Raw genomic sequence first — 26161 nt, forward strand, 5'->3', positions numbered from 1 at the left:
CTTGCTAAGGATATGAATTACATTTATGCGTCAGGCCTTAGCTACCTCTGTATACATCTTATCTTTATAACTAGGCTGTAATATACTTTTTAAAATCAACGATTGTTTTATGCTTTTTGTGCTTTGCTCCTTACCTTTCTCCTTTTAATAAGCAGCTAGTCTGGATGACTGGTTTCAAATATAGTTATGTGACTTAAGTGTTCTTCAATTTCAATTATAAGGTAGGAATAATAATAGAATCTTCTTCAAAGGCTTTTGGGAGGATCAAATTAGATAACTTTTGTAAAGGACTTAGTACAGTAGTAGGCACTTAATAAATGCTTGTTTCCTTCCTTTAAAATTTTTTTTCCTTTCTTCCTTTTCTCTTTCCTCCCTTCTTTTTCCCTCCTCTTCTCCATTACCCTCCTTTGTTAGTCCTTCGTTCCCTTCCTCCCTCTCTTTCTTTCTTTCTTTCCTTTCTTCCTTCATTCCTTCTTTTCCTCTTTCCTTCTTCCTTCATTCTTTCCCTTCTTTCTTCCTTTTTCTTCTCTTTTTTCTTCCTTCCTCTCTTCCCTCTACTATTTGAAATTATTGAGATTGATTCTGTATCATTTATTCATTGATTCTATTTACACTGACTGATTTTGTCCTGGAAATGCCCAAGTTCTCTATAGTTGATCTTGGTCCAAAACGAAAATGATCTGTAATAGCTTAAGTTTAAATATCCAGTTCTCTTGCTAATCACAGTTCTATTCTTGTTTCAAGGAATGCGCTAACCTTGGAGGATACAATTTGTCTTAAGGGAGTTGGGCCTAATATCTTTATGCTTTTTATCTTGAGAGCCTCTGATTTTAATTTGGGTAAGGGTTGCTGTCCCATATGATTTTATTCTATGCTTATAAAAAGGGGCTGCACCTCCTCTTCTGGGTCACTTGGCTTATCAACATAGCCAACTCACCCATTTAGTTGCCAGGTTCACACCTACTAATAAAGTGTTAAAGCTCAGAATTCTGTGCCTCAATTTACCTTTATTAAGTTCTATTTATTATTATTAATAATAAGCATTTATTTTTAAAAAGCACCGATGGGATTAGTACAGATTAAACCCCATCTTTTATAATTTTCATATTAATTCTTGTGTTTGAGGTCTGGTATTCAGCATCATGACCAAGAGGTGCTGAAAAATTGTCATTGTTATAAATACAGGGGAGAATAGCTTTTTCAGAAAAAATTTTCAACAAGAGCTGAAACAAATAGAAGTCCTTACTTTTAAACTTTGGCTTATATTTTTAATATCCCGTTTCCTGTCTTCATTCTTTCCATCTATTCAGATCCTACCTGTTCTTCTGCTCAAGTTGGTCCCAGAAAACCTCTAGGCTAAATGCCACCCACTCAATCAATGGCCTGAGGCCACATTGTGCAATGTACATCTGATTGTCCCCTTTCCATGAAGACTTCTAGTCAGGGTGGAACACATTATTCTTTGCTAAATCATCTTTTGGCTACCTTTAATCATTAATGTTTCCACTGCATAGCTCCAAGGCTGAACTATACTTCCTCCTATTTTTTTCTCATTAAAAAAACCTTACTTTCCTTTCATGTTCTAATCAGGAACTATGGCTTATCAGAAGACTCTCCTAGTTGTTAGTTTGCTTTTCCCCCTCAAATTAGATTGTTTATCATGTTGTAAACTTCAAAAGGATATACATTCTCAAAGGTAGAGACTGTTTTGTGTTTTTATATGCACAATGCCATAACAATGTCTTTAAGAACTTTATAAATATTTGTTGAATTTTCACTTTATTCTCTTGACACTCATTTTAATTTTTTAATAGGTGAATGTCTTGTCTGAATAACAAAATCTAAAGTTGAGGCTGTTGTCTCCATGTTTGATTTATAAATTCAATTCAGCAAATATTTAAATTGGGCTAGGAACTGTAAGAAATAGAATTGAGATAAGATGCTTATGGAGCTTAGAGGGAAGGAAACTTCAGCAAAGTAGCTGAAAAATTATCTCCTTGGTATCTTTTTGTACAAGATAGAGAAACAAAAGTAGCTAAGAAGATTTTTTTAAAAATATTATCATCGCTCTAAATTTTCTCTATAAACAATAAACATAAATATATCAATATACAAAGAAAAAGTACATAAGAACCTGTGAATCGTAACAAACAAAAACAATTCAATGCATCAGCCATGTCTAAAAAATATTTTATTCTGTACTACTAGTCCATCATCTCTCTGCTAATACTTTGTCTTTACTTTACTTTTATTACATGAATACATCCCTTCTTATATCCCATATCTTGTGAATCATTCCTTATAACAAAGCTTTAAGAAAGAGAAAAAATAAAGCAGTTTAGCAAAATTAACTAATATATCCACAAAAACTGTAGTTCTAATAGACTTATTCCTTACTGCAAAGAAAAGAGGGAATTGCATGTTCTCTTTTCTGGAACCAAGTTTGATTACACAAATTATTCAGTTTTGTTATTTTTCTTTCCTTTTACATTGTTGTCATTGTGCATATTATATTGATTCTTAACTTGTTGTATCACTATCATTAACAGCTTGCAGTTAACTTGACTCATAGTCAATGCTTTACCCTGTTTTACATTTTTATCAATAACTTAGATAAATGAATAGATGACATGAGTATCAGATTTATGAATGATAAAATTAGAAGGATAGCTAAAGTGATGGATGTCCGAATTCAGGGTTTAAAGAGATCTCAACAAGCTAGAACAATAATCTTAATCTAAGTTTGAACTTTGATAGAAATATATGTAATTTCAGCATTTAGGTTCAAAAAACCAACTTTACAACTACAAGATGGGAGAGGTATGATTAGATAACATTTCATTTAAAAAAAACTTAAGCATTTTAATAGCCGACAAGTTCAATGAGTCAACACTATAGTTTGGGGGACAAAAATCAAAGTAGAACCTAAGTGAATTCTATACATTGAAAGACACAATGTCCTTTTCAGGCTTAGGGAAAAGATTTTATATTTTGCCCTGGTCAGACCACCTACAATTAGAATAGTGTACTCATTAAACTGTTAACTTCCTGCTATGCACTAGGCATAAAAGTTTGCAGGTAATCCAATATATGTTAAACATGTGCACTTCTTCTATATCTAATTCCAGAAATATCATGCTGCACAAGAAAAATCGTTTCAAAAAGGAAAAGGAAAAAAAGGCAAGCAAACAACCACAAAAAAGATGAAAATACTATGTTATGATCCACACTCAGTTCCCACAGACCCCTGTCTGGATGCACATGGCTCTTTCTATCACAGGACTTGGCCTGAATCACTTCACTATTTAAAAGAGTCAAGTCCATCACAGTTGATCATCACATAATCTTATTGAGATGTACAATATATTCTCTTGGTCCTACTCACTTCACTTAGCATCAGTTCATATGAGTCTCTCCAGGCCTTTCTGAAATCATCCTGCTGATCATTTCTTATAGAACAATAATATTCCATAGCATTCATATACTGTAACATATTCATCCTCAACTTATGATCATCCACTCATTTTCCAGTTCCTTGCCACCACAAAAATAGCTGCTACAAACATTTTTTGCACATGTGGGTCCCTTTCCCTTCTTTATTATCTCTTTGGGATAAAGACTCAATAGACTGCTGGATCAAAGAGTATGCAGTTTGATAGTTCTTTGGGCATAGTTCCAAATTGTTCTCCAAAATGATTGGATGTATTAGTGTCCCAGTTTTCCCATATCCCTTCCAATAGTTATCATTATCCTTTCCTGTCATCTTAGTCAATATGAGAGGTATATCACTCTATTTCTTAGTCAGTATCGAATTATTTTCATGATAACCACTTTGTACTTCAGTTTCAGAGCTGGTACATCTAGGCCACTTTCCTTCAATTTTTTTTCATTGATATCCTTGTTATTCTTAATCTTTTTATTCTTCCAGATGAATTTATTATTTTTCTAGCTCTACAAAATAATTTTTGATAATTTGATTGTGATAATATTTAATAAGTAAATTAATTTAGGTAGAATTGTCATTTTTATTAGTTTGGTCTACCCATGAGCAGTTAATATTTTCAATAATTTCAACTAGTATTTTTAGTTGACTCTCTAAAATTATCTAAGTACATCATATCACTTGCAAAGAGTGATGGGTTTCCCCCCTCATTATCTACTCTTAATTCCTTCAATTTCTTTTTTATCTCTTATTGCTATAGCTAGCATTAATGGTATAGCATTGAATATAATGGTGATAATAGGCATCCTTGCTTTACCTCATCATATTGGGTAGGCTGCTCATTTATCCCCATTATAGATAATGCTTGCTTATGGTTCTAGGTGGATGCTATTTTCTATTTTAAAGAAAACTCTATCCTCTACTTTCTAGAGGTTTTTTTTTAAGATAAGAATGAATGCTGTATGCTGTCAAAAGCTTTTTCTGCATCTATTGAGATATTCATATATTTTTGTTATTTTTTATTGATATAGTCAATTAAACTGATAATTTTCTGAATATTGAACCAGTTCTCTATTTCTGATACAAATCTCATCTGGTCATGTTGTATGTTATTTATGATATTCCATAATCTCCTTGCTAGTATTCTATTTAAATATTTTTGCATCAATATTTATTAGGGAAATTGGTCTAGTTTTCTTCCTCTTTTTTTGATCTTCCTGGTTTAGATACCAGTACAATATTTGTGTCATAAAAGAAATTTGGTAGTACTTCTTTCTGTCCAAATAGTTTTTATAGAATTGGAATTCATTGTTCTTTAAAGGTTTAATAGAATTCACTTGTGAATCCATCAGGTCCTAAGATTTTTTCTTAGCGAGCTCACTTATAACCTGTTCAATTTCAAACATTCTATTTCTTCTTCTGATAATTGAACAATTTACATTTCTGTAAATATACATCAGTTTCACTTATTTGGTCCATTAGAATATTATACAAAATTGCTATCCATTGTCTTAATTTCTTCTTTGGTAGTAATTCACCCTTTTCATTTTTTGATACTGATAGCTTGATTTTCTTTTTAATTAACCAATGTTTTATCTATTTTATTATTTAATTTTATTTACTAGTTCAATGATCTTTTTACTATCAATTTTTTAAATCTCTCCTTTGATTTTTTGGGTTATTTTTATTTAATTAGGGATTTAAATTTTTTTTCTAGTTCTTTTTTAGTTACATGCTCAATTTATTGATCAGTTCTTTCTTAATTTACTGATATAAGCATTTAGAGAAATAGAGTTTTTAATATTTTATTTGGATTTCTGAGAGGGAGAGATTTTCTGGGACTAAAGGATCCATTTTGGTCCCAGGGCTGATGTCTCAAAATATTCAGCAGCCAATGTGAGGTTCCATTGAAATATATATATACATATGTGGTTCTAAGCAACCAGGGGTGGAGTCGGAGCACTGATTGCGGGAACAGATCATCATTCCAGTTCTGACAGGTTGGGAGGTAGGACCATAAATTCTGATAAACTGGGAGTAAAGGAGGTGTCCAACTAAAGCTAGGAAGTCTGGAGAGATAGCGGTAGAGGATACCAATTAGATATCTGAGATAGAACATCTGGAGTTTTATCTTTTGGAATGTCAGAGTCACCAGCTTACAGCCCTAATTATCTCTGTCCTAATGGTCAGGAAGGGGGGTTGCAACCAGGGAGATTGAGGCAGAACCATTAGAGGAACAGAGGCAGTACAATTTAAGGTAACTGAAGAAGGACAATCTAGGAAAACTGAGGCACAACATTTTGAATGTAATTTTTATTGCAGTATGCATAGTCTGAAAGGGATGTGTTTTTTAGTTTAGTTTTTTTTTTTTTTTTTCTTTTCATTGAAAGATTTTTATATCCTAATATGTGATCAATTTTTGTGAGGGGGAAAAAAGGTATACTCCTTTCTGTTCCCATTCAGTTTTCTGCAGTGGCCTAGCATATTTAACTTTTCTAAAATTATATTCATCTCCTTAACTTCTTTCTTGTTTATTTTATGGTTAGATTTTATCTAATTCTGAGAGAGTTAAAGTTGAGGTCCTCCACCAGTATAGTTTTTCTCCTTTAAATGATTTAACTTTTCCTTTAACAATGTGTCTGCTAGGCCACTTGGTACTTATGTTTAGTATTGATATTATTTCATTGTTTATGGTCCAGCTTCTTAAATTGTGGTTCATAACTCTATATGGATCTCATAATTAAATGTGGGGAATCACAAATATGTTTTATTATCAGTAAACATTTTATTTGTGTACCTATTTTATTACCTTTTAGTAAAATGTAGTTTCATTTTTTATCTCTTCTTATTAAATTTATTTTTGCTTTGTCTAAGGTCATGATTACTATCCTTCCTTTTTTTTTTTTTCTAACTTCAGCTCAAGCATAATAGATTCCGCTCCAGTCCTGTATATTTACTGCGTTTCTGTTTCAAGTGTGTTTCTTATAACCAACTATATTGCTAGATTCTGGTTTTTAATCCATTCTGTTATCCACTTCTGTTTTATGAGTGAGTTCATCATTCACATTCAGTTATGATTACCATTTCCTTTTGTCATATTTTCCCCTATTTATCCTTCTCTATCATGTTCCTTCTCTTCTCTTTTGCTTCTGACGACTACTTTCCTTAATCCGCCCTTCTTTAGATCAGCTCTTCCACTCTTACCCCCCATTCCCTTTCCCTTTCTCTCCCATATCCCTGTGGGTAAGTCAGATGCTATTCTTTGAGCTAATTTCATAAGAATGAGTTGCCCACCACCACTGCCCATCTTTCTCTCCATTGTAAAAGATATTCCTTTCATGCCTCTTATATAGGAGAAAATTACCTTTATTCTATATGTCCCTTCCCCCTTCTCCCAGTGTATCTATTTTTAAAAATATCGATGTTTATACTTGCTCTTCTTACTTAGCTCCAGATTTGCATGGAGATTATCTTTCTATGAGATATTAGCAATTTTTAAAATTTTAAACTAATTAATAGGAGACACACCGCGAAAGATAGAGATTTTGGGAGTATGGATTCACAGGGAATCTTTTGAAAATGGGATTTTAAAAAAATCATTCCATCATAATTAACTCATGCCCATACCCCTATCTGTATACATCCCTTCTAACTACCCTAAATATAGTTCTTAGGAGTTGTATCATCTTGCTATATACAATGAAAAAAAACCTTATTGAATCCCTTATGATTTCATTTTTTTTTTCTTTTCCCCCTGAGGCTGGGGTTAAGTGACTTGCTCAGGGTCACACAGCCAGGAAGTGTTAAGTGTCCAAGATCAGATTTGAACTCGGGTCCTCCTATATTCAGGGCTGGTGCTCCATCCACAGCGCCACCTAGCTGCTCCTATGATTTCATTTTTGTTGAGTCTTGCATTGGGAAGTTAAATTTTCAGTTCACCTCTAGTCTTTTCATCAGGAATGAGTAAAATTCATCCATTTCATTAAATATCCATTTTCCCCCTAAAGGATTAAACTCAGATTTGCTGGATAGGTTATTCTTGGTTGTAATCCTTGCTCCTTTGCTATCCAGAATACCATATTCCAAGCCCTCTGATCCTTTTGTGTAGAAGCTGCTAAATGTTGTTATCCTTTTGGTCCATATTTGAATTGTGTCTTTGCAGTAGCTTGTATGGTAGTCTTTTTCCCGACCTAGACATGCTGCAATTTGGTTATGACCTTCCCGAGAGTTTTCATTTTGGGATCTCCTTCAAAAGGCGATTGGTGAATTCTTTTCATTTTTATTTTACCCTTTGGTTCTAAGGGATCAGGGCAGTTTTGATAATCTCTTGAAAGGCGACGTCTAGGGCAGCCGGGTGGCGCAGTGCATAGAGCACCAGCCCTGGAGTCAGGAGGAGCTGAGTTCATATCCAAACTCATATGTTTATTAGTTGTGACCCTGGGCAAATCACTTAACCCTGATTATCTCCTAAAATGTGTGTATAATATACATATAATAAATATAAAGTTTGTATAATAAAAAGAACTTTTTAAAAAAAGAAACATTATTCTGCGACTTCATTGCAAGGAAGGTCCATGTTTTTAAAAAGTTGCTGACATTGGCCCTATGCTCCCCACAGCTCTAGCAAGGAGTGAGCACAGAGTGTAATCTCGATGATAAAGTTCTACACGTGGACTCGTGGACTCGGGGACAGGAGGTGCTTATGGCCCCCAAGGCGCAGCCTAATCTCGCAGGCCCCAGAGCTCCCCGCTCCTCGCAGGCCTGTCCGGGCTTGGCCACAAACCGCGGCTCCTTCCGCTCCATCTCGGCAGGCAGTGCTGCGATCCTGTGCCCCAAACGAAAGCGCCCCGGCCCTCAGGGCTACATTCTGGCTAGTTATTCCCTGGGAAACGGGGGTGGGGGGCAACTTAGACCGCCTAACAGGTAAAAACCAATGATTAATGCAATAAACGTGGGGATGTAATGGAGCCTCGCGGGATCACACTCAGACCCCACCGGGCCACAGGTGAGAAAGCCGCGGGACCCTCGAGGGGCTCCCGGGGCTCTGGGAGGAACCAGTTCAGCCCCTCGAGGGTCAGCCCGCAGGCCTTCCTCGAGGCCTGCCAAGCCTGGACCAAGGAGCCTTCGCTCCCCTCTCCCCCAACTCCTTTTATTTTTTTCTCCTCTGGCAAATAATTAAAGCACCAAGTCTAACTGAGGGCCCCGCCTCGCCCACCCGTCCCGGGAAATGGGCCGAAGGGCAGCACGGCGAGTCGAGGTCCGGCCACGACAGCAGGGGCCGAGAAAAGGAGGCAGCCAACGGGACGCTGCTGATGTCACGCCGCCGTGGGCGTGGCACGCCTGGGGGCGGGGAGCGCGCGCCGGCTCCCGGCCGCTCTATCTTTGGCGTAGACGCCGTCCGTTCTGCCTCAGCCTTCGAGCTCCTCGTTCTACTGCTTGCTAGTCATGGCGACCGAAAAGAGGCCCTATCACTTTGTGGTCTTCGGAGCCTCCGGCTTTACCGGCCAATTTGTGGTTCAAGAGGTGGCCAGGCAGCAGATGAACCCGGAGCTACAGGGCTCCGCGCTGCCCTGGGCTGTGGCCGGCCGGAGTCGGGAGAAGCTGCGGCAGGTGTTGGAGAAAGCTGCTGAGAAATTGGGTAAAACGGGGGCGGGGCCCTGGTTGGGTAGAAAGACAGAGACGGACTCTTGAGGAACTGAGACCCTCTTCGGCCCCCGTCTTTTTTCCTCTGCCATTCACCCCCCCCCCAGCTTCAATATGCACGCGCATACTCCGTGCAGATGGTGGCGCCCTCCTTGTCTCCCCGGCCCCAATTCTCACGCCGGGCCCCAGTACTCGGGGTGGGGGTGGGGATAGGAAGGGGGGTGGGGGAGTAAGAGGCGAAGCGCCCAGACTTAACCTTTGCCCCCCGGGGAACAGGATCCTTTGAGGGAACGTTAGAAGGGATTCTGGCTGAGCCTGAATGAGAAGGGCCGAGCTCCAAGCCTCGGGAGACTTCCAGGGAAAGAGATGAGATCGGTCACAAAGTCCTGAACGATGCGCTGTGAGGTTTGCTAAAGGCAGCGAATGTAAAGTGGACGACACAGCCCCTTGTGCCCCCCCCCCCCCCATACCCTTTCTGCCTGCGGATTTATTGTCGCATTTAGTCCTTTTTATTCGGGAGCAGTCACTGGGCTTTCTTTGTTTTATATCATGACTTACATCTTATGTGATTTCTCTTTTTTTAAATTTTTTTTTATTTTGTGGTACCTCCGGCTTATTTGACCCCTGTCCTACATAACTGCGCGTGCCGGTTTCTATCTTTCCCCTTTTACGGTAAAGCTTCCACACGCTTTTTTTTTACACTTGTTCAGCTGAGTCCGACCCTGCCCCGTTGTCCTGACTCAGATGCTGCGGGGTTTGCTATTTCCTTCTCCACCTGATCTAAAGAGGAGGAAACTGAGGCAGATGGGGCGGAGGGATTTTTCAGGCTCGAGCACCTATCGGAACCAGACCCGTGTTCTGCTCACCGCGCCCCCTAGCGACGTAATTATGAAGAAATAGGGAAAAATATTACTCCGAGGTTGAAACCTGGTGAAATGACGCAATCTTTCAGAAGAGCAGGATTCGAAGTGTGTAACCTTCGACCTAATGACCTTTGGTTTTCATCCTATGAGGTCCCTAGGTTATGGTCCCCCAGGGTATCCCTCAGCTGAAACTTTTGTGACAGTTATGGGACAAGCTTCTTTGCATTAAATTTACCACTTTTCATTGTCCTCTCCATTTTTATGTTAATTTTTGAAGTTAATTTTCTTCTTGAATTGTACTCAGTTTAAAAAACGGTTGATGGGAGAGTAGATTGAAAATTAGATTTATTTTTTCTTGTGTAAAATCTCTTGTTCCCCTAAGCAACTTTCTAAGAATAATCGGTAGAGGGAATTGCTCTTTGAGAGTTCTATATATTAATGAAAAATCAGTTTTGGCCCAGGCCAGCACCCTTAATTAACCCCCTTCCCTCTTACTCTGCTTAGCCACCCAAGTTCTCTTGGAAAGTTTTCCTATTATTCTCATATTATGTGGGATTATAGATCACACTTGAGTACATTAGTGGGTTTTTTTAAATTAATAGTATTATGTACTTACTTTTTTATCTCTTTAAACATTTGCCAATACAATCATTGTTTCCTCTAAATATTTAAGAGACCTAAAATGTGGCGATCAAGAGATCTTAGGTCTTCCTTATTACTGGGTGAACGAAATAAAAAAATAACAAAAGCTTTATATGTTTTAAAAGATGGAGAGAGAGTAACTCCTGAATCCCTTTAGTCAAAATAACCTCCTAAGCTCTTTCCAGAGTTTAGCCTTCCATTCTCTCTCTTTAGCTTCACCCCTGGGAACACTTTCTTTATTGCCACATCTCTTAAAATCTTCCCTGGTTATGCTCGGTGCCATCTCCTAGAGCAAACATAGTTGTTGGTGGTGTTCTTGTGAATGAGTGTGAAGTTTTTTAAACTGTTTACCTGTAGCATCCATCTAATAGATAAGATCTTTGAGATAGTCTTATTTGCTTTTGCCTTTTTTTCCAACTTCCTAGCATAGTGTTATGAAAAGAGTAGATACCTAATAGATGTTTGTTGATTTGGGTTGTTACTTTAGTTAATGGTTTTAAAAGATCCAGAAGATCTAATGTAGTATCAATTCTATTTTATAATTTTCTTTCCATTTCTAGAAAGACCAACACTCCCAGATGAAGTTGGTATAATAATCTGTGATATCATTAATCCAGCCTCTCTTGACGAAATGGCTAAACAAGCATCTGTTGTTCTCAATTGTGTAGGACCAGTAAGTAATCGCCCCTTCTATTTATCGAAACAGACAGCACATTCTTTTCCAGCAAAATTGCTACTTTGTATTGTAAGGAACATAAGGTAGGAAGAAGGAAGGCCTTACAGTTAGCATGGAGGTCCTTAACCCTGTATCACACATTTGCAGGCCTGAAGAGAAGGGAAATTATATGATCTCAGGGATTCTTTTCACAACTCTATATAGTATTGTTTCTTACTATTAAACTCCATTTGATAGTAAGATTGTTAGCTTAATTCTTACATTATGCAGCAGCTTTAAAGAGAATTTTTTTTTTTTTTTTAGGACTACAGACTAACTTTGAGCCTGGCCATCCATGTTCTCACAAAAGCAAAGTTAGTAGTCATAAAGTGGATCAAGTGAAAATGTGGATAACTCAGTGAAAATATAACATCACTGCTCTCATTAGTGTTTTACTAAAACACAGCATTGGAGCATAATTATAGTATTATCTTATTAAATGGAAGACTGGTTCTCTTCTTCTGACAGTTCCCATCATTAGGAAAGATTGAAAGCATTTACTTCATTTTAACTGCCAAAAAAAAATAACCTATGTCTTTTTTATTTCCTTAGTATCGATTTTATGGTGAACCTGTGGTCAAAGCATGTATTGACAATGGGGCTAGTTGTATTGACATCTCTGGGGAACCACAGGTATGTAACATGAAAATTTTAAAATTAGGTGCAATTAGCATAATTTGTAAATGTTCAATATTGTTTATAAATTGGAAGGGAATTCAGTCAAAAAGCATTTATTAAACACTTCCTAAGTATCAAGCACTATGCTAAGCACTGAAAATACAAATACAAAAAAAAAAAAGAAAGAATTCCCTGCTCTTACGGAGTTCACATTCCAGGAGGAAAGCAACACATGAAAGGGAGATGAAAAATGAGGGGTAAAGGAGAGATTAGAAAAATCCAAAGAGTCCTGATCAGAGCCGGGGAAGGAGTGAGCCTAGTTGGCTTGGGTACTTGCTTCCTTTGGAATAATCTACAGGAATTTACCAGGAGGTTGCAGCAACTGCTGCTGTGGAGATAGATCTTCAAGATTGAAAATGCTGCTTAGACATGGTGGGAAAGTCTGGAGAGTTCATAGGGATGAGAAATCAAGTGAAGATGTGAAGGAAGTGGACTTTAATTCATTTTTTTCAAATAGCACAAAGAAATGAAATTTCACCAGTCCAGTCATTAACTTGTATAGTCCCCTTCTAAACCGTGACATAACTTCACCATGATTTTTATACAAGAGGCATGATAGTTAGATTTTAACATGATTGACAGTCAAATGAACAGATTAGAAAGAAACATGACCAGATCAGCCTTGACTGTTGGGTTTATTAAAGATCCTTTTTTGTTTCTTATTTTTTATGGGCAACCTGTTATAAAACTATTTCCCTCTCCCACCTAAATCTTCCCCTTCCATGAAAAAAAATAAGGAAATAAGATAGTCTGGCAAGACAAATCCATACATTTGCCATATCTAAAAGTATATGTCTCATTTTACATATTAGGGGCATGCTTTATTCGTGCTCAGCCATTGCTTTAATCAGAGTTCTTACATTCTTATTACATTAATTACATTACATTATATACATAATTTTTCTTTTAGTGATTCTCCAATTTGCTAGGCACCCTCTTTTTTATAGTTCTTTGCTACAGCAAAAAGTTTCAGGCTATGTCATACAAAACTGAATAGCTTCATGGAAATCTGTGAAAAAAGCACTCATCTATATACTTTCAAAACAAAGTGACAGACAAATATTATGTGTATAATGAGGCTGTAAAAAAAAGTTACTAAAACTGAAAATGCCTAGGGCCAATGCAGATAACTGGTAAATAAAGGAAAATTAATCTTGAAATTGTTAACTATAAGTAAATTTCTACTACTGAAGCTTTGGTTTTAAAAGTTTCATTTTTAAAAAACAGTTTACCCCATCTAACAATTCTACAGTTAACACTTTATGTTGAATATTATAATATTTCATGCATTTTTCAGTTTCTGGAAGAAATGTATTGGAAATATCATGAAAAAGCTGCAGAAAAGGGGGTATATATCATTGGAAGCAGTGGTTTTGATTCCATTCCAGCTGATTTGGGAGTATTATATACCAGAAATAAATTAAAAGGTAATTAATAATAATAAATAATTTAAGTAGCATAATATTTGATATGTGTGATGAATTTGGTGAATAATGTAAAGATAAATTTTGTTTAAGTACAGGTGTGATGATGAATCATCAGATTTTGTTTTGTAAAACTTGAAAATTGTTTTTAATAATGGGTAGAAACCATTAAATAATTTAATTATGACTAAAAGTGTAATATTTCCTAAATTTTGAAGCTTTGGAGAATTTTTTTTAAACTGGGGGGAGTATAGAGAATTGAATATTGGAGGAAAAATTGAGGAAAAAAAGCATTTTACCTCTAAACTTTCCTAAATTATATTCAGGAGACACTGTGGTATAGTGGATTGCGGACTAGCCTTGAATTCCAGAAAATATGGCTTCAATTTGTTTTTGACACAAAGTATTTGTTTAACCAAGTTCACAGTTAGTCACAATTATACTTCAGATAGTTGTTTTAAATTACAAATGAATTGCTGATCTTTTATCAATGGAGGATGTTTCTACTGAGAATTCCCTGTGCCATTGAAATTATAGGTCTAGACAAAAAACATCCAAAGTCACTTTTATCTTCCACAAGAATTTTATTGAACTCAACATTTTGATAGGTATTTCTTTCCAAATTTTCAGGTTTCTTTTCTAAAAAATGAAGCCAGTGAAAAACTTTTTTTCTTTTTTTAAAATAGAGGCCAGCTTTTATTATTTAGTTTTTTTGTACATGTTGATTGGGCAACATTAAACATAATGCTGGTGTGATAGAAACTACCCGAAGAACAATGGACAAACTACTGAACAGTGAATCAGAGTTTGTGGAGAATGTATTGTCAACTATGGGATCTTGGTCATGTCTTATAAATTTTTGTGGCCTGGGATTTCCCCATCTGTAAAATGAAGAATCCAGACTGGGTAATACTTAAAGTTTAATAATTTGGGGGCCAAAAAATTAGTATAGCTTTAAAATTTCATGAGGATACTTTTTACATACAGATGTGTTAAGTAATCTTAAGTAGTATTTGGAAATGAATTCTTGAGTTGATTGTATTTGCAGATTGTAAGCTACAGCATGGACAAGTTAATTAATAGTCAGTTAATTAGGAGGCCTTCCAGCACTTTCAGCTCTATAGACCTTAACTTGATCCTAAAGATTAATAGGTAGATAACAATTGACATTTGTATCGCCATTTAAAGTTTGTAAATCATATTACAGATATCTCTGTTTTATAGAGGTGATTGATATAAAATGTTGCACATAAATATTGAACTTGGAATTAGGAAGGCTCATATTCAATCCCATTTCTGGTTCTTACAAGCAGTGGAACCATGGGGAATTTGCTTAATCTTGTTCAGCTTCAGTTTTTTTTAATCTGTAATTTGGGGATAATAATACCAGTAGTGTTTGTTAGTGTTGTTGTGAGTCTCAAATGAAAAGGTATGAAAAAGTCTTTGCAAATGTCAAGTGTTTTTTTTTTACAGATGAGAAAACAGGCTTTGGGAGGCTCAATGATTTGTCATGGTCATTTGGGTAAAAGTAGGATTTAGACGCAGGTCTAAATTCTTCATTGCTATTCACTTTCTCAGTGACACTATAACTGGAAAGGTGAAATAGTGGAGTCCAGTTATTTTACAAGGGTTATTAAGAATTTTGCTTATTACTAAAATGTGGCTTGTCATTTTTAATTTAATCTTTAATAACTCATAATCTTATAATTTTTATAACTGAATTTAAACTTCTGTGTTCAATGAAAAAAGCATTTCCAACTCCTATGTTGACCTTCATGGCATTTAGCCAAGAAGAGGCAGGCTGCTTTCAAATTTTCAAACCTTTAGATTTGTGTTTATTCTTCTCTGTGTTTAGACTATTGACCTGCTGTCTTGGTTTAACAGTAGTAATATTTTTCTGTGATGTATTTAATTTTTCAAATCACTTTTTTATCTGTAATCACGGTTCTTACAACAATTCTGTAGATAGGTCAGGTTTCATCATTACTATTTTACAAATGGTAATGAGCTTTAAAAGTTTTCCAAGATTTCTAGTTACTTTAAACATTAGTTAAACACATAGTGTTCTACCCCACCTACATGCAAAAAAAGATTTGCTAAGGTTTACAAATTTAAATAATATAAAATTGGGCAATTAAAACTGAATGAGATTATCAGAGAAGGTGAGAGGAATACAATTGAGCATTGAATGTATCTCTAAAATTCTTAGCACTTAAGATGAAAATGAAATTTTATCAGTGAACTGAAATAGCATTATCTACATAATGTTGCTTTCCTATCTAACTTAATTCTAATAAAAAATTTAGAGTGTGGATGATTCCTGGATAGTACATGATTATTTGAGAGGCAAATGGATAAGTATCTCAAATGATTTTTTGCCAACTATTAAATTTGTAGTCAATATAGGGTTGAAATCTTTGAATGACTAAGGTGCTCTTATAGCCTTTGCTGTTTAAAAAGTGATCTGGGTATCAGATGGAATTGTTACCTAGTTGTGATGGAAAAAGAAATCGACTTAAAGGTCATGCTGAGATGGATGCCCAAGAGGATAAGGTTATAGACGTAGGCCCATGGTGGGGTCTGCAGGTAAGACTGATTCTTTCCTCCAAAAAAGAGAGTCAGTAGTCTGAAGTATTTAGATAACACATAGTTGAGAGACTGGAGAGTTCCTGATTAAAGAGCATAGAAGAGAACATTTTTTTGTCCTGAAAAAAACTGTGAAAGCAGGCTTACAAATTCAGCCATCAAAAAGGACTTCAGAATATAATCTCTAGAATTGCATACTAATGTAGCATCCAAGACAAGTTAGCTACAGTGTTTGCTCCTACGCAGTTCCCTTCCCTCTAAGGTTAAATGATAGAGTTTTTAATATTATAACTTAAATGCTTGAGAAAGCAAATGGTTTTGTTTTTATCTTTATATGATTTTTGCTGAACTGCTTTCTGACAAGCCCATTCCTTGCTAGAGATAATAAAATGATAGCATCAGCATAGGCAAAAATGTTTTCTCTTATCATGTATTTAATTGGCTATATAGCTGAGACTAGAGTCCAGGATTTCTGGCCCTCGGCCACAGTATCAGACTATTGATATCAAAATTGGGTCAAGGGTAAAGAGAAATGGAGGAATTGAATTTCTCATGGATAATTGTATTTTATTTTTACAATGCTTTGCTGTTTTCCCCACTTTTAAGGTACTCTGACTGCTGTTGAAAGTTTCCTGACAATAAATTCAGGACCTGAGGTTGGTGTTGTGAGCTTTTTAAAGTATTAAAAATAGCCAGGAAAGATTTGCTCATGCTTTCTTTATGCCCAGTTTTCCAAAAGGAACTTTCACTCTTCTCCCTTCTGTTGCCTTGTCCTTCCTTTCCCCAGCTTCAGTTCTTTCCAAAACACATCAATCTCTTTATTGGTAGAATTTCAGATACATAAGGTAGATACTTTTGGCTTTCTCAAAATACTACCACCTAATCTGCCTTTATTTAAGTCTGACTTTTTCTTTTCTGCTTCTGTGCCTGTTAAAATAAGCAACTAATGCTCTTCTGCCTCCAGATCTATAGGCTCTGACAGCCCAATCTTGGGCTTATTGGTAGGTGGAGGGAAAAATTGCACTCACAAAGAGAACATTTTACTCCTCTTAAGTAAAGCACCACTCCAAGCTCTCCCATCCACGTTCCTTCTCAAAATTTGAGTGTATGAACACATAGCCCAAGGATTCTGGGCCACAGAATTTGAGGAAGCTTAACTGACTGGATTCTTCTGGATAATAAATGCAGGGGTCTTCAGAGGGAGAGGATTGAGCAAGTATGGTGGCTTCATCAGACCTTCTGGAACTGCAGACAACAGGGGCTTGATTTTTACTGTGAACTTAGTGGTTCTATTGACCTCCCGATTAATCTTAAATATGCTTTTGTAATCTTAGTTTCTGTGGGTCTTCTCTTTGCAGACTAGCCTTATGCCCTGAAATCCTTTTTATGTTTATTTTTAATTTTTCTGGGAGTCAAACTGTTTTACACAGGCTTAGGGTTTCAATTTTCCAGCCTATTAATGAAAGAGTTGGCCCTGAATGAAATTTTAGCAAAAGTTATCTCTGACTCCCACGTAGCTCCTTGGTATCTAGTTGTTGACTAGGCTGGCCCTAGGTAAAATTATGAAGTAAAGTTTATCTTTGGGCCTTTTGACCTCCACTATTATTTATACCTAATCATGATTCAGGACAATAGCAATTTAATGTTGGTTTTCTATTTCATATGTCATATTAACTTTGTTATCAGATTTATCTGTTTCTTGATTTAGTTATTAAACTGTACTTTAGAGCAATGGCTCTCAAACTTTTGTTCAGTATCTTTAATTAATTAGAAAATATTGAGGATCTGTTCAAAGAGTTTTTGTTTATGTGGATTATATATAGAAATATTTACCATATTAGAAATAAACTGATTTTGAATTTGTAGACATTCTTGAAAGGGCTTCAGAAATCAGTAAGATTCTGTGGATTACACTTTAATCACCACTGCCTTAAAGGATGAATATGACTATCAAATAATGCTTTTTAACTTGGAGTTTAAGCAGGAAAATAGAATGTTCTTTGAGGAGTAGTATTTTAAAAATCAGAAGTGGAAAATGTGGTCTGAGAGGTCTATTAGGCATTAGATTCCACATTACAGAAAGAAATATGATTTGATGATAAAGGGATAGAGTGGTACAGGATTGCTTGAAAGACAATGAATAGTGGCTGTCAGTGATTGTTCTATGTCAGAGTGGGAATATAACAGTAAATGTATTGAAGGTAGTGAATTCTGGTGGAAGACAACCAGTTACCAAAGTCTCTCTCTTTGCTATTCTAGTAAATAATTGATGAGCATTTCAAACAACTTAATATCAACAGTTAAATATGTACTGTAATAATGCATATGATAAAGGTAAGGAGTGTGTGTGTGTAGGATTTGCCACTTCTGAAATATTTTATCACTTGATATATTTCATCAGGGAATGTGTATTCATGATGGCACTTGGAAGTCAGCTATTCATGGTTTTGGTGACCAGAAGCGTTTAAGAAACCTACGAAAACAATCAAATATGAAACCTGTTCCAGTTGTTGGTGCAAAATTGAAAAGAAAGTATGTAATCCCAAGATCTGTTGATATTTCTTATCCTAAACATAATTATTGCTCCTTTGAATATTATTGCTTATAATTTATGAAAGAATGGATTGCAGTATACTAATTGGAGAAACTATACAATGTGTGTAATCTGTGATCCATATAGCAATTAAAAGATAAAAAGAGAAACTTGAAGCTATAATTAGAATTGTCCTGAAAAGAAATCTTCTCTGTATAAAAATATAGTTAGAACCTGGAAGTGAAAGTAATTTTGTAATTTTTAAAAAATCTATGTCCAGTTTAAATGTGAATTAAAATTTTTGTTAGAATTTAAGATAACCGACTTTTGTCTGCTCCAGTATGTCTCATTAATGGCTTTTTTTGTTGGGGAAAATAATGTAATCCTGAAGCCATGGGACCTGTTTGATACAAACTATCTAGTACTTTTGGGGTTTACTTATTGAAAATATGTGTTCTTTAATTTAGAATTTGTACACCTTTGAAGACTGTTGCAAAAAGAAATTATGGCAAAAGATTTTTAATGCCCACTGTGTTCAGAGCATTTGCTCAAGAACTTCTCATGGAGACAGGAAATAAGGGGAAGAGAATTAAGTATAGTTTAGATTATATCTCAAACTTCATTTCATCATTGTTGTTAAGGATTCACCACGTTTTTCCCTGATTTTTTTTTTTTTTTTTTTTAATTGCTGGGCTGGGGTTAGGAAGCCCTTATTTTGAATTTCTCTTTCAGATGGCCTATTTCTTACTGTAGTGAACTATGTGAATATTCTATTCCATTCTTGGGAGCGGATGCCTCTGTTGTGAAACGGACACAGCGGTTCTTATACGAAAACTTTCAGGAAACACCAGTATGTTTATGTTTATATGACTGAAGTTTGTCAATGAATGAGATCTTATAGTATAAAAATTTTCCTTTATTAATTTTTTCTAAATAGAAATTTTGTGTTTTGAAAGCAACAAAACAAAAACAGTGTGTTTATTTTAATTATCTGGATGTGAACCAGAATCTTTTAAGTCCCAAGGAACATATTTTGATTTTATTACTTTTGTTAAATCTCAATTACTTGACTTTTGAGTTTATGATATCACAACAGTAGTATTTGGCTGCTTGTTCATTACTGTGGCCATAAGAATATCCCTTACTCCATATGTGATACACATAGATAGCTCCTACCCTTTTTACTCTTTTGCTATACCCTTCTGCTGCTTGAGACTTATTGTCCCAAGCCAGGGTTGTTTCTGGACTATGTTTTTCTGGTGCTCCAAATTGAAATTAGGAACAAATTCACATAGAAACATTATTATTCAAGGTGGTACTAGATAAAGTTCTATGATATCAGGGGTTCAAATGAGTTTTCCTGAGCTATCCTAGAAACTTAAATAATACTTAAAGTTGTTTTTACTGAATTCTCTCCCCTGTCTCCCCAGTTCATATGTAAGAATTAAGGTATAAGTACATAATATTTGTGTTAATTGGTACAATCAAGATGCAGAATATCACCTCAGCAGTTTGATGCTCTTTATTTAGGTACAGTATGCTGCTTATGTGACTGTTGGAGGCCTCACTAATGTTATTAAGCTGATGTTTGCAGGACTTTTCTTTTTACTCTTTGTGAAGTTTAGCATTGGAAGACAACTTCTAGTAAAAGTAAGTATGGCTGTCAGATGTTTGTTTTAAAAGAACCATTTGTTCACTATTCTCTTAAATTCACTGCAGTTATATTTTTTTCCTTTAGTTTCCATGGTTGTTCTCCTTTGGGTATTTCTCAAAAGAAGGACCCACACCTAAACAGGTAATCCTTTTCTGTCTCTATTAAGGATTCTTATGCAAATAAGTTACACATTTGTAAACTGTCCCTCCCATAGTCCTTCTCTCCCTTTAAATAACAGCAGAAAAATGAAAAATTAAATCCTCAGCTTAAATACGTATTGAACCTTTTTGGTTGTCTTAAAAACATTTTCATCTTTGGTTTTGCATAGTGGTAGTACAAATAAATGTTTTTATTTTAATTGTACTGTAATCCTACGTCTTTGACATTTGACCCTGGATTGGGTGGGGTAGCTAAGTGGTACAATAGATAAGAGTGCTTGTCCTCCAGAAGATGCATCCTTCTGAATTCAAATCTGGCTTCAGACATTTGTGAGCTCTGTGACTTCAAATCACTTATCCCTGCTTGCCTTTGTTTACTCATCTATAAAATGGGCTGGAGCCAAGGAAATAGCAAACTACTTCAGTAATTTTGTTAAGAAAATCCTAAATGAGATCATGAAGAATTGGACACAATTGAAAATTAACTGAAAAATAAGCTTAAATAAAAAAAATCGTCTTTGATTCTTCTCTTCCTTTTGTTCTTTGGTGCCCAATTAACCACTATGCCATGGCCTGTTTGGTATCCTTACTCTAAACTAGGCCTTTTCAGTTCATACCACCTTTAATAATGTTCCAACTTCATGTCTTTAACCTTTTTTGTGTCATGGCAGTCAGGGAAACAATTTTTATGTGTATAAAATAAAATAGCCAGAATTACAAAAGGAACCATTTATTTTTAAATAGTTATCAAAATATCCCCAAACCCCACAGATTCAGAGCAATACCAGGTTAAGAAGCCCTGCCCTAAAAGATGATCTTTGTATATATATCACTATCAATTTAATATTCTTCAGCCTTCCTTTTGATTATTAATCAAAACCTCTAGTGGCTACTTATTACAGTCTAAAATGTTGCAGTTATCAATCATGCATGTAAAAATCTTCCCATTTGCCCACACCCTCCTTTCCATTTATTGTCTCATGTGATGGCAAATCCTTCAAGGTGAATAGATTGCTTGATTGGCTTATGTCATTCTGGACTTTTTTTTTTTTTTTGCCTTTTGATCTGTTGAAATTCTATTTATTCTTCAAGAGTCTTTTCAGATTGCATCTCCCATAAAGTTTTTTCTTTTCATCTTAACCAGAAAAACCCCACTGTCTTTTTGAATTCCCTTAGCACCCTTCTGTCTTTTCCATTCATATGCACATTGATTTTGTGTAAGTTACATGATTGAATTTAGGTACCTGTGTGCACACATATACAAATATGTAAATATATATATTTGTGCATGTAATGTGTCTGCATATATGTATATACATTGCATATGTGTATATAGATAGAATTAATATCTTTATGTTTTATCTAACCAAATAGATTGTAAAGTCCTGGGGGAAAGAACTTAGGCTTATGTTTTCTTTGAATCACTCTGCACACATGCTCAGCCCCCACTAGGTGCTTGAAAAATTGTTGTTGGTCAGATACCTTTTAGAGGCATGTAACATTTTCTTAACAAAGGAAGATGCAGGGGATGCAAAGCTGTTATGTAAAACTGAAGGAAATATAACATGAGAATAATATGGACTTTTTATTATTTTTAATAAAAACTACACAGATTTGATGCACTAATAAGATTTTTTATTTGGGTAATAATTTTAGAGATGTCAGAGAAACTGGATTTTATTTTCTTGCTCAAGGGTTAATATGATTTATCAAGTTAAATCTTGGTTTTCACATTCTGAAAATGGGGATTTATAGATTAGGGAATAACAGGTTTTTCTATATTCAAAGAGGAAATTATATATTAAATGTTTTTGTTTTGTCTTTTGCAGATGGATGATGCTTCATTTATATTTACATTCTTTGGTCAAGGATATAGCCAGGACCATACTACAAAAGATGGGAAACCTAATATTAAAATATGCACCCAAGTGAAAGGACCAGGTATGTTTATGTGATTACATTGAGCATTTCTTCTTGTGAATTTGAAAAATACATTCTGTAACCATTTTAAAATAAAAGTTGATTCCTTTCAGCTTCAAAGATCCATGATTCAATTCCTTTGGGCATTTCCTTTACTTAAAACCAAATCCCAACTCCTCCTCACCCTCAGAGAGATTTGGATTTTTTTGGCCATAGCAACTCATTCCTTATATAGAGGCCAGGTCTCTGATGCTACCTCTTTACATTTTGGCTAGGCTGATTGCCAGATAATGAATTATCTACTCAAGTTGCAGAATTTGTATGGGAGGTTTTTTCAATTTTTATACTCCCTGCTTAAGTTTATGATATGTTTTAATTGCTTTTGAAAATTCAGGCTCACCTCTATGATGAGACATTGGGTTTAAGAATGGAGAAGTTGTCATATTAAAAATGTTTTTGCATAAATTACATGAATCAAGTTAAAATGAGGTATGCTGAGAGAATAAAAGAATTTACAATAAATAACATCCATCACAATGGTTTAAAAATTATTTAGCTTTATCAATTCCAATTTGGGGAAAGCTGGGGCTAAAGTAAGCATTTTCATCTGAAAAGGCTTGCTGAGCATATAAAATATATCAGTAGTCTGAATCAAATTACTATAATTGGACAATTACTATAACTGGACATCATTTTCAGATTCTCAAATGATTTCTAAAGTAGGTTGGTTTCTAGTCTCATGATAATCACTGACTGCAACTTGCCTCTTGACCTGTTAAAATCCTTTTTCTTTTTCAAGAGCCAGATTGCATTTCCCAAAAGCTTTTTCTTTTTACTTTGCTTTTTTTTTTTAAATGAAGAAAAAAGAGAGGGGATAGGAGAGGTGTGGGAGTGATCATCAATTGCCATTATAAGTTACTTTTCTGTTTTGTAAGAAACAGATACAGAACATAGAAAAGCAGATAGCATTCAGTTTAGTTGTTTTGTGTGGGCCTGATCTTGGAGCCAAGAAGGACGCGTTCAGTCTTACCTCTGACAGATATTCGCAAGGACTTTTAAGACTAATCAGTTGCAGACCTGTATCAATAGAGGGAGTTTTCACATAACTGAAATAAAGAAGTCTGATTATCTTCTCTGCTTCCCAAAAGAAAAAAAAAAAATCAAGCCTAGATTATTGGGTTTTAAAAGTTGTTTTATGCAAAATGACAAAAATTTGCCTTTGAATTGTGTAACCTTGAGTAAGTAGTGCTTTTTCCCCATTAAATCTTGTCTGTAGAGGCTGGTTATGTGGCTACACCCATAGCAATGGTGCAAGCAGCTGTTACTCTTCTAAAAGATACCTCTGAGCTTCCTAAGGGGTAAGTTGGTTTTATTGTACTTAGAAGAATTAGCCTATCTATAGCTACTAGGCTTTGGCCTTTTTTGGCAATGGTTCTCATTATTTCCACTTTCATTTGGCCAGAGATGCAGGGATATTAAAATTATTTATCAATTGGTTATTTCAAGTAAACTACTTGCTTTTAAAAATGGACATGGATCCCTGGATTAGGTGAAAAGTTAAATACATGCTTAAGATGAAATAGGTGCCTCCTGAGCTATGTTCTATTAATAATGAAAGTATCTACTTTGAAGAAGATAAGTTTGTCCAGAGAGGGAGGGAAAGGGAGAGAGAAAGAGAGTATTAAGAGACTAGAAGGTAGGCCAGGCCCTAAAGACACATATAAGACACATTTAATTTTGGAGGATAAGACAGTCAACCAATGTGCCCTTTCTAGAAGCAGTTTTAAGTGAGTTAATTACTATGTCTTTGGAGGGGATAGTGGAACAGAATTGTTGAGAGTGCCCCCACCCTACAGTCAAGAGTCCCAAACCAGAATAGATTAGGTCTCCTGGGAGTGTGGTATTGGGGTATTTAATTGGTCCAGATGAGAAAAGTCTGATGATAGGGCAGAGAGATCATTTCCTTCAGTGAAATGGATGTTCAATTAAATAATTCTGAGTATGGAAATGATTGTTTATGAGAAACAAGTTGTTTCTCATACATGAGAGTTTTCTCATACATGAGAGTTTAAGAATTGTCATTTCTTAATTTATGTAACCTACATGTTTGTTGGAACAATCTGCAAAATAATTCTGTAACATGCTAAAAGAGATCAGGACTAGGTGCTCTGTTGTAACAGTCTAATTTATCTTGTTTTCCAGAGGTGGTGTCTTTACACCAGGAGCTGCTTTCTCCAAAACCAAGCTGATTGAAAGACTCAACCAATGTGGCATTGAATTTAGTGTCATTAGCAGCTCTGAAGTTTAAAAAAGAGAAATATTCATAAAACTGCATGAATTAACAGCTTCTCCATTTGATACTTGAAATTCTTAAGATGATTCCAAGTGACCATGTCAAAAAGCCTTTCATAAAAAACAGTCTGTGCTAGGTACACATGCACTAAGCTATTTTTCTTAACCAATATCACTGCTTGTCAGAGGGATCTAAAAAGTACTTCAGATATATTTTCCTTAGATTGTGAGGTGGCTGGTTAAGTGGGAGGAAATGAGCTCTTGAGACATAGGGCAGTTTACCAGAGAGTTTCCCTGATGTTTTTGTGTGCCTTTGATATTTGAGCTTGATTGTAGCTATCTTCTAACCAGCTTTGGTTATTTAATGAAGAATAAGTATGGATGCTGTCTAGAAAACTACTTGTGTACTGACCTGCTTTGTATATATTTCCACAGGAGTGTGAATGTGTTTTTTAAGCCTCAACTTATCTGCTAATAATCCTTAATGATTCATTCCTCTGGCTGTATTTGCAAAGACTATACTGATATGATGATAAAGATTTTTCTTTGATTTTCAGTGCCCAAAGTAAGTTTTTTCCCCATTCACATTTATTTTTTGTTTGTGAGGCAATTGGGGTTAAGTGACTTGTCAGGATCACGCAGCTAGTTAAGTGTCTGAGGCCAGATTTGAACTTAGGTCCTCCTGACTCCATTGCACTTTTCAGCTCCCCCCCTCATTCACTTTTTGGGCCAAAATTGGGTTCTCCATTGACCTATATTGTCGCTCACAAAAGTTGTGCATGTGTTTTTTTCTAACACTGAATATATCCTTATATAGCCATATATCCTTAGAGTCTTTATAAAATGAGAATTGTCCTTAGGTCTGTGATGTCTGACAAGTAAAGCTCGTCTCTGGCATGCAGTTTATTTAGTTGTAGGATGTGAGGGATGGACCAGCTTTTTCAAAGTCCATTTTGGTTTTGTGCTTCTTTCTTAGAATTCAAACACTTATCATGCTGTCTCATTCAGAATTAAAACCTGAGTGTATATAAATTAGTACAGCCTTTTAAAAATGTCTTCAAAGTGATCATTGGAAATCACTTTTGCTTTTTTGAATTTCTAAATTACTATATACACAAAGTAAATAAAGTAAATAAAACTATTGGTTTAAATAACAGCATATAATTAAAAATTAGGGGGTTTTAAGCCATTTAAAGTTTGAAAATGAAATCTGTAGATACAGAGGACAAACTACAGAGAATTTTTTGATCACTCACTAACCCATTTAGCCTCTTTTATAAAACATAAAATATTTAGTAAACCAGCATTTATATTAAGCTAATCAAAGTGAATTTTAAATGTTTTATGGGAAGCTGGAGCCTCGATATTTGGTGTGCACCAAACTCTCTCTCTTCTTCTTAACTATGAGAGCAACATCATTTTTCAGTTTCCACAGGCTGGCTTCAAGTAGCTCACCAATGTCCTTTAAGAGATGTGACTGTCTTTGTGTAAAAGGACGTAACATTTGATCGTCCTCCTGAAAAATAAATGGGCCAAAATGAGTAAGAATAGCCTTTTTGAATGTGTCCTTTTTTTTTGGGGGGGGGGGGAGTGTGGGGGAAATGGCATCAT

General features: G+C 35.4%; 2 protein-coding genes across 2 annotated transcripts in view; one reads left to right on the forward strand and one right to left on the reverse strand.

The window, feature by feature from the left end:
* Positions 1 to 8769: 8769 nt before the first annotated feature.
* SCCPDH (saccharopine dehydrogenase (putative)) lies at positions 8770 to 26100 on the forward strand. The gene is made up of 12 exons (XM_074262583.1): positions 8770 to 9080; positions 11151 to 11263; positions 11858 to 11938; positions 13281 to 13410; positions 16600 to 16649; positions 18395 to 18525; positions 19259 to 19376; positions 20057 to 20176; positions 20265 to 20321; positions 22168 to 22279; positions 23535 to 23616; positions 24461 to 26100. Exons 1-12 carry the CDS (start codon positions 8888 to 8890, stop codon positions 24564 to 24566), a joined length of 1293 nt encoding a protein of 430 aa, XP_074118684.1. The 5' UTR covers positions 8770 to 8887; the 3' UTR covers positions 24567 to 26100.
* Positions 25690 to 26161, reverse strand: part of LOC141539591 (kinesin-like protein KIF28) — a 60196-nt gene continuing 59724 nt past the window's right edge. The window contains exon 23 of the mRNA XM_074262582.1: positions 25690 to 26066. Coding sequence (XP_074118683.1) covers positions 25893 to 26066 — 174 coding nt within the window. The 3' untranslated portion in view covers positions 25690 to 25892. The remainder of the gene's footprint in view (positions 26067 to 26161) is intronic.

The sequence above is a fragment of the Sminthopsis crassicaudata genome, chromosome 4 (genome assembly GCF_048593235.1).
Source record: "Sminthopsis crassicaudata isolate SCR6 chromosome 4, ASM4859323v1, whole genome shotgun sequence".
In the NCBI taxonomy this organism is placed as follows: domain Eukaryota; kingdom Metazoa; phylum Chordata; class Mammalia; order Dasyuromorphia; family Dasyuridae; genus Sminthopsis; species Sminthopsis crassicaudata.